Here is a 9570-nt window from a genome sequence, read left to right on the forward strand (position 1 = left end):
AGAGTAACCCCTTACGACCGGTGAATATTACGCGTCCGACTTAGATTTTGTGAGTACGTTCATCTATCATCCCGTCGACCGCGGATTCGTTATTGAACCTAGGATGATTGTCATTAGTTTCTCGAGTATCTAATTACCACGGTTACTTGTCCGGTTCTATGATAATTGTATTTGCACTAGCCAATGTCTTCTCTATTGCATAATGACGACGTGTAATCCAAACGAAGATTCGTTTCACGCCCCTAACCCTAATTGTAATGTAAACCCGACATATATATATGTCGGAGATGAAACGAAAACCAGAGCCTTCCCTTTGCAATTTTGGGAAAATCTTCTAATGCTTTAGCCTAGATTTTATCATAGCTGTAATTAAGCAATTGTTGTCATTTGTAATTGTTCGATATTTGTGATAGCGAAAGTGGGTTCGAGGTAACAACTGGTCGCCGAACGTAGCCACGGTCACGGGATAAACGTTTTGCCTGACGAAGGTGTGGATCGGTTGTATTGTTCTCCCTAGAAATCACATAGAATTGTACTTTAAAGATGTCGATATAATGGGACACACGTATTAGGAATCAATCTCCAAACAGAAACTGCCTAGTAACGGCGTTTGGATCTTTCTCGATGTTTCGAAAGAGTATACAACAAACTTTTGACAGAAATTGCCTAGCAACAACGATTGGAACCTTCTCGATGTCTCCAGCGAGCATATAACAAACAAATGCATTCGTATAGCGAAAAAGATTTTCATCAGATATACATTCGTGTGATCGCCTTGGAAAGTGATACATCGAGCAATTTACCGAGTGTCTCAGCAATCGTATTTTTGTGTTTAAAAATTATTCTACGCATAGAAAAGAGTTGTCCCGTTGACCGTGGATTCGTTTGAACCCAGGAACATTGTTAATAGTGTTAATTAAATTCATTATTCGTAAAACCTATAAATTGTTAATCTCAATATTCGTTAAATTTATTATTAGTAAAACATATTATTCGTTACTCTTATTATTCGTTAAACTTATTATTCTTTAATCTAATCGTTAGTTAAACTTATCGTTTGTTAATCTTATCATTCATTAAACTCAATATTCATAATATTTTGTAAAATCTTGTATATTCGCGTAAATATAATCTCTGTTGTGTAAAACGATGACCAATTCAATCGAAGAATCGTTGTTACGCCGGGCGACTCTCTGCCTGGCCCAGGTCACACACCGCGGGTCAGACGGACACCAGATGTCCGCTCTACCGTACGGCGTACCCTCAATAGCCTTAAGCACCCGTCATACACTCGAGTCACTTGCCTGCTAAGGTCCTTCGGACCCAACAAATGTCTTTTCTAAATCAGTTTCCAAAGACTATTGTTTACTACGGCTTGACACGGGAAAGTTAGCTTTTCTCACGTACGATGCTTCCTACCAGCAACTTTCTATCGAGGGCGGTTAAGGCCCTTCCTAGTCCTCCAACCTTCGTTTGTCCAATCCGAGGCAATGTATACTGGCCTCACCTCCTGACCTAAAATGTCATGAACAAATCCGATGATCCCGTGCGCTAGACACACCCATCACTAGCTTTCCTCCGACACAGCATCGTCACTCAACTTCGCTTCTTCTACATCGTTGGAAAAGTCAACTACTAAGTAGTAACGCTAATGCCTATCGGGGCAGTCTAAGCATAACACGAGAGTCGGTCTCGGTATTGTCGAGCATACATTTCCTCTGCTAAATATCTTATAGTGCTACGTCCACTAATACATTAAATCCAATTATAAGAGCCCTGCTCTAACGTACATATCTATCTTATCTTCGTGCGATAAGTGATTATCTCTCTATCTATGCTCATCAGTGTAATCTAAGTGTTGGAAATATATAATTAATTATTCTGTGAATCATAGTGTTATACAAACTCAATCACCCCTATTATCTCAACGGAAATCAGGGGATCGATCAAGTCGTGGTGTCGATTGTTATAATCGTAACGGGAATTTACGACTCCCGTTGACGTCTCTCCTAGCGACTACGTCTCCCCGCGATTGGTCGAACAAACAATCGTTACGCTCCTTAAATTCTAATTTTAACCCGATTAAATTTCGGGTTTACATTAGAATTACAGTTAGGAGCGTGACACGAATCTTCATTTGGATTACACATTGTCGTTATGCAATAGAGAAGACATTGACTGGTGCAAATGTGATTACCATAGAACCGGACATGTAACCGTGGTAATTAGATACTCGAGAGACTAATGACAATGATCCTAGGTTCAATAACGAATCCGCGGACAACGGGACGGTAGTCGTACGCACTCGCAAAAATCTAAGTCGGATTCTGCGTTAATATTCGCTGACCGTAAGGAGTTAATCCTTTTTGTCGATGAGACCGCAAGAGAGAATGACTTCCCGCCCCGGTGATACCCCATAGGAAAACAAAGACGGGGTGTGTCTAAGGACACGAGATCATCGGATTCGTCGGGGACATCCTACGTTCGGAATGTAAGAGAAATTGACATTGCTGCTAATTGGCCAATCTCCATATCGGTAGTTAGAAAAGGATGCTAGCTGCCCTTGAGGGAGGGTTGCTAGTGGGAGACGTCGTTCGTGGAAAAATAGGTCTCTCCTGTCTTCCCGTAACTGGGACAAAGACTGTGTATCTGTTGAAGAATTTTAGGTAACTAGATATTAGTGTTTATGACGGTCCTCGGGCTAGCCGATCACGTACTGTGGAGACGCGTCGACATCTGGTAAACATCCTGCCCGGAGAATAGGATCTGCGTGTGGCAAGCTACGGGACAGAAACCGTTGGAATGTTTACTGCCAAGTGCCGCTACGAATCTTTCTTTTAAGGAGAGCTATAGGATTACTCAATGCCTTTGTTAAATGGAGAGTTCGTCCCGTTGACCGCGGCCACGTTCGCCGACTAATTGTCGAATTGAGCCCAAGCTCATTGTCACAAGACTTAAACAAATACAATTGGTTAGAATGACGGCAAATCGTTTAGTTACAACTGTAGATTTTAATTACAATGTTTCTATGGATTTTCCCGAGGTTTCAGAGGGAAGGCACCGGTGTCATCTTATCTCCGACAAGTATAATTTTATAACGTATTACGTTAGATAGAATAACGTAATAACGTATTACGTTATATAGTATAACGTTATAACGATTTACATTATATAGAGTAACGTTATAACACATGACGTTCAGCAGAATAACGTTACGACGTATTACGATATATAGAATAACGTAATAACGTATTACGTTATATGGTATAACGTTATAACGTATTACGTTATATGGTATAACATTATACCGTATTACGTTATATACTGTAACGTTATAACGTATGACATTACATAGAATAACGTTATAACGTATTACGTTACATGGTATAACGTTATAACGTATTACGTTATATAGTAAAACGTTATACCGTATTACGTTATATAGTGTAACGTTATAACGGATGACGTTACATAGAATAACGTTCTAACGTTTTACATTGTATAGTATAACGTTATAACGTATTACGTAATATACTATAACGTTATATGCTTTAACTTTATGACGTATTACGTTTTATAGTATAAAGTTATAACGTATTACGTTATATAGTAAAACTTTATAACGTATTACGTTTTATAGTATAAAGTTATAACGTATTACGTTATATGGTATAACGTTATACCGTATTACGTTATATAGTGTAACGTTATAACGGATGACGTTACATAGAATAACGTTATAAGGTATTACGTTACATGGTATAACGTTATAACGTATTAAGTTATATAGTATAACGTTATAACGTATTACGTTATATGGTATAACGTTATACCGTATTACGTTATATAGTGTAACGTTATAACGGATGACGTTACATAGAATAACGTTATAACGTATTACGTTATATGGTATAACGTTATAACGTATTGCGTTTTATAGTATAACGTTATAACATATTACGTTATATGGTATAACGTTATACCGTATTACGTTATATAGTGTAACGTTATAACGGATGACGTTACATAGAATAACGTTCTAACTTTTTACATTGTATAGTATAACGTTATAACGTATTACGTAATATACTACAACGTTATATGCTTTAACTTTATGACGTATTACGTTTTATAGTATAAAGTTATAACGTATTACGTTATATAGTAAAACTTTATAACGTATTACGTTTTATAGTATAAAGTTATAACGTATTACGTTATATGATATAACGTTATAACGTATTACATTATATAGTGTAACGTTATAACGTATGGCGTTACATAGTATAACGTTATAACGTATTACGTTATATAGTATAACGTACTAGCGTATTACATTATATAGCGTGACGTTATAACGTATGACGTTACATAGAATAACGCTATAACGTACTACGTTATATGGCATAACGTTATAACGTATTACGTTATATAGTATAACGTTATATGGTATAACGTTATAACATATTACGTTTTATAGTGTAAAGTTATAACCCATTACGTTATATACTATAACGTTATAACGTATTACGTTATATGGTATAACGTTATAACGTATTACGTTTTAAAGTTTAAAGGTATAACGTATTACATTATATAGTATAACGTTATATGGAATAACGTTATAACATATTACGTTTTATAGTGTAAAGTTGTAACGTATTACGTTATACAGTATAACGTTATACCGTACTACGTTATATAGCATAACGTTATAATGTATTACTTTATATAGTATAACTTTATAACGTATGACGTTACTTAGAATAACGTTATAACGTATTACGTCATATGGTATAACGTTATAACGTATTGTATTTTATAGAATAACGTTATAACGTATTACATTATATGGTATAACGTTATAACGTATTACGTTATATAGTATAACGTTATGACGTATTAATTTATATGGTATAACGTTGTAACGTATTGCGTTATATGGTATAACGTTGTAACGTATTACGTGTTATAGAATAACGTTATAACGGTTTAACGTTATATAGTATAACGTTATACCGTATTACATTATATAGTGTAACGTTATATCGTATGACGTTCCATAGAATAACGTTATAACGTATTACGACATATGGTATAACTTTATAACTCATTACGTCTAAGAGAATACCGGATTACATTATATAGTGTAACGTTATAACGTATGACGTTCCACAGAATAACGTTATAACGTATTACGATATATGGTATAACGTTATAACGTATTACGTTATATAGTATAACGTGATAACGTATTCCGTTATATAGTATAACGTTATAACGTGTTACGTTAGGTAGTATAACGTTATAACGTATTACGGTATATAGAATAACGTAATGACGTATTACGTTATATAGTATAACGTTATAACGTATTCCGTTATATAGTATAACGTTATAACGAATTACGTTAGGTAGTGTAGCATTATAACGTATTACGTTATATAGTATAACTTTATAACGTATTACGTTTTATAGTATAAAGCTATAACGTATTACGTTATATAGTATAACGTAATAACGTATTACGTTATATAGCATAACTTTATGACGTATTACGTTAGATAGAATAACGTAATAACGTATTATGTTTTATGGTATGACGTTATAACGTATTACGTTATATGGTATAACGTTATAACGTATTACGTTTTATAGAATAACGTTATAACGTATTACGTTGGGTAGTTTGGACGAAAAACTTACATCCGGCGGAAGCGGTGCCGCACCGGAAACGATCTCTCTCACGCTGCTGAAATCGTAATTTGGCACCATTGGATGCTTCGCAAGACCAACTAAAACTGGAGGGACCAATGGTATATGCGTAATTCTGTATTTTTCTACGGAACTGAGTAACGTTTCTAACTCGAAATTTCCCATTATGTACACAGCTGCACCGCAACTTATTGCCGTATTCATCATTCCGAACGCATAACCGTGAAATAATGGCAAGAAAACTAGTATTCGGTCTCCACGTCGAATATCCATTGATCCTGGGGCACTTCGATTATGAACAAAATGCAATTGAATCGAATATTTATAATTTCAACTAGAATGATAAGAGTTAAGATGCACAACAATAGAGAAAATATTATATAGTTGACTTGAATAAGGAATGGTTTGTTAATCATATAAAACGAATAATATATATTTAAATTTGGCATAAATAAAAAATAAATTTCGAAATATATGTGTGGTCTGAGATCAACCGGATACATTGTGTATATTAATTTAATATATTTACCTTAGAGTTTGGATGAAAAGTAACAAATTTCGATGAGACAACATTACTCTAAGACTATTGAGGGAGGATATGCAGACATCTGGGTGCCATCCTATCCGTGGTGTGTGGCCTGGTCTCTGATGTGAATTGACGTTACACTCCCGAGGGAGCAGGAGGGTGGGGAGTGGAGAGTGGTAGAGGCGAGGAAGAAGAGACGGAAGAACAAAAATCAGAGGAAGACAGCCGTCGCCGTTGGAGGAGAGACAGCGAGGAAAGGGGCGAACGTGGCACCGCCGACGAGGATACGCCAGCAGCAATCCCAGCCCAGGACGACAGGCGCGGCGAAAGCGAGCGCCGCCGCAACAAGCAGAGGACCGTCGCAGGCACCCAAGGCGGTCACGCTCCCTCGCGCACCGCGAACATCCGCGGTGACTCTGACGCTGAACGAGGGAGCATGGATGTCGTACGCCGACGTCCTCGAGGCAGCCGGAGGTCCCGCTCTCGGAGCTCGGCGTGGAGCAGGTGGGGATGAAGAAGGCGATGACGGGCGCCATCATCATCAGATTCCCTGGAGACAGGAACAGGGAAAAGGCGACGCTGCTGGCGACGCTGCTGGCGACGCGTCTGGCCGAGGCGCTAGACGCAACTGCGGTGAGAGTCGCCACGCCTACCTGGATGGCGGAGCTTCGAGATACCGGGATAGACATCTCGGTCAAGAAGGAGGAGCTGCGGAAAGCACTGGCCTCGGCGGCAGGATGCGGCTGCGCGGAGGTTCAGGTCGGCGAGAACGGCGGCAGAGGTGGCCTAGGGTCTGCCTGGATCAAGTGCCCGGTGGCAGGAGCCCGGAAAGTATCCCAGGCAGGGAAAATAGCCCTGGGCTGGTCAACCGCGAGGATTCGAGCCATCCCGAAGCGGCCCCTGCAGTGCTTCAGGTGCTGGAGGTGGGGCACGTACGCGCAACATGCGTGTCCAGCAAGGATCGAGGGCACCTGTGTTACAGGTGCGGCGGAAGCGGACACCGCGCCAGAGGCTGTCCCGCCTCTGCTCCCAAGTGCTCCCTGTGCGAGTCGCTCGGGACGCCCGCCAATCACAGGATGGGCGGTGCGGAATGTCCCCCCCCCCCGAAAGTCAAGAGGAGGAGATCAATCCGCGAGCCAGCAGCTGCGGAAAGGACACCAGGGAGAACCGCCAAAGCAGCAGCGGCAGATGGTCGGGAGGAGGCCATAGAGGTGACCGAGTAGTTCAAGCGCCTCCTCCAATGCAATCTCTGTAGGTCGAGAAGGGCGCAAGATCTGCTCTTCCAGACCATACGGGAGTGGAGTAATGGTGGTAGCGGTATACGACTCCCCCAACATCGACCTGGCTGCGTACAGGGACTTCCTGGAACGGGTCGGCGAGTGCGTCGGGAGATGCCTCCCCCGCAAGGTACTCGTCCTCTGGGACTTCAATGCCCACTCGATGCAATGGGGAAATCCCAGGACCAACTCTCGGGGACGGACGCTTACCGATTGGGCAGCGGGTCTCGGGCTCCTGCTGGCAAACAGGGGCTCGGCGAGCACCTGCGTGGCGTGGAGAGGATTGTATTCGCCGTAGAGTTTATACTAGCGGGTAAGAATTGTTATTGAGTATTACTGGATGTGATGTAGCACTCGCATTGCGCGACAACGTGAGATACAAGAAATACGCGATTTTCTTTAATATCGAGACGCGCACGTGGATAGATTTGACGCCATTATTGTAATGGTAGTGGCAGGACGTACGCGTGGTGCCGAACGATGCGCAGGCGAGGTGGTTTGTCGCGTCGATGTGTGGCGTCGCCACCTTACGGGCAGCACACTAGGGTATGTACGGCCGGCTCGACTTAAGTTCCTATTACGAAGAAATAAAGTCGGGTCGACCAGAGTTCTAGTTATATATCGTTTATTTTATTTATTTTATTTATTTCGCCACTCGAGTCAAACTTCCTTGGTGAATAAATAAGAATAAATAAGTATGACGGGTGCTGCGTACGTGGAGGCTTTATTTGAGTTACGCGGCGTCGTGTGGGTTGGGGAATGCAGGTATATGCGTTTCTTATTTATATTATTTATTTACTTTACTCGTTTATTTATTTATTTATTTATTTAACTATTGGTTGATTATTTATGTATTATTTGTTTTGATATTATTTATTTATTTACTTATTTATTATTAATATTGATTATTAGTTATGTTGGTTTATTTATTATTTAGTTATTTAGTTATTATTCATTTATTTATTTATTTAGTTAGCTGGTTGTTTATTTATTTATTACTATATTATCTATTTATACATGCGGTGATCTGCGTATGTATCATCAGGCCTCTTATTGAAGCGCAGGCGTTAGCTTGATATATTTAGTTTATTTTAGCGTTATATAAATTTAGCTTGATAGATTTAGTTTATTGTAGCTGTGTAGAAATTTCTAAGATAATATTTAATTATGAGGATATAACTATGTTTTGCTCTTAGATACTTATTTATTTATTTATTCGTTATATATTTTTTATTTCTATTATACTGGCTTTTTGTTGACGACTTGGCGAGTTCTTTCGGTTATGATTGGATACATTCGAACGGTTTTGGCTAGGAGGTGGAACCCCAGGCACCCCCTTGTACAGTAACAGCGACTGGCGCAAAGGCGAATAGCAAGAGGTTGGCGGTTAGTATTGAAAACCCAAGGATAGTGTCGGACATCAGAATAAGTGACAACGTCACCATATCGGTTGCACCGAAGACTAGGGGAGACGAGGAAGGTGATCCCTTTAAGCCTAGTAGGAAAATTCAGAGGAGTCCCACGATTGGTGGTAGGCCCGATATTGAAGTAGCAGAAGAATCGGTGGTGTACCGAAACTGGATTGAAATTAGCTCAAGACAAGACGGAGGTGATTCTACTTACCGGAAATCGTATCACAAGGTCAAGGACGTCAATATGGGCAAGTACCTGTTGATGACTAAATAGAAGGTTAGGTATCTTGGGGTGCAATAGGACAATAATAGAAAATTCTCATTACATCTAGGAAAGGTGTGTGTCATGGTTGATACCCTAATAGGAGCGATTAGGATGTCGTGTAAAATTAAGGTAAAAATAAGGAACTTGTTAATTTCCGAAAAGGAGATTAAGTTCTTTTTATTTTTTACTCAATTTATACAATTTTTTCGGTTCGCGATGATACACTTTCGATACTTGGATTAGTTAAGAATTTTTTTATTAGACTGACTGAATGATTTTGAAGGGAGCATTTATATTCTTCCAATCGTTGGAGTGGGAGAAGGTTTTGTTTATACTTAGTGTAAAATTCGGAGAACGGCTGAAGTGATCGAATGC

At 39.6% G+C, this 9570-nt stretch overlaps 2 protein-coding genes across 2 annotated transcripts; one reads left to right on the top strand and one right to left on the bottom strand.

Annotated features, from left to right (window-relative positions):
• Positions 1-5609: 5609 nt before the first annotated feature.
• Positions 5610-6302, bottom strand: LOC126875703 (uncharacterized). Its single transcript, XM_050638593.1, has 2 exons — positions 6245-6302; positions 5610-6001 (listed from the first exon to the last, which is right to left on the bottom strand). The coding sequence occupies exons 1-2, from the start codon at positions 6286-6288 to the stop codon at positions 5653-5655; spliced, it is 393 nt and encodes a 130-aa protein (XP_050494550.1). The 5' UTR covers positions 6289-6302; the 3' UTR covers positions 5610-5652.
• A 1929-nt stretch (positions 6303-8231) lies between these two features.
• Positions 8232-9307, top strand: LOC126875716 (uncharacterized). Its single transcript, XM_050638606.1, has 2 exons — positions 8232-8283; positions 8833-9307. The coding sequence occupies exons 1-2, from the start codon at positions 8278-8280 to the stop codon at positions 9202-9204; spliced, it is 378 nt and encodes a 125-aa protein (XP_050494563.1). The 5' UTR covers positions 8232-8277; the 3' UTR covers positions 9205-9307.
• The last annotated feature ends 263 nt before the right edge of the window (positions 9308-9570 follow it).

This window comes from Bombus huntii, unplaced genomic scaffold (assembly GCF_024542735.1).
Source record: "Bombus huntii isolate Logan2020A unplaced genomic scaffold, iyBomHunt1.1 ctg00000052.1, whole genome shotgun sequence".
NCBI classification, from domain to species: Eukaryota; Metazoa; Arthropoda; class Insecta; order Hymenoptera; family Apidae; genus Bombus; species Bombus huntii.

Bases quoted from the DNA above. Each gene is read 5' to 3' on its own strand.
- LOC126875703 (XM_050638593.1), bottom strand. From the start codon at position 6,288: ATGTTGTCTCATCGAAATTTGTTACTTTTCATCCAAACTCTAAG. The intron at 6,002-6,244 runs GTAAATATATTA...TCATAATCGAAG, and splicing joins CTTTTCATCCAAACTCTAAG to TGCCCCAGGATCAATGGATA.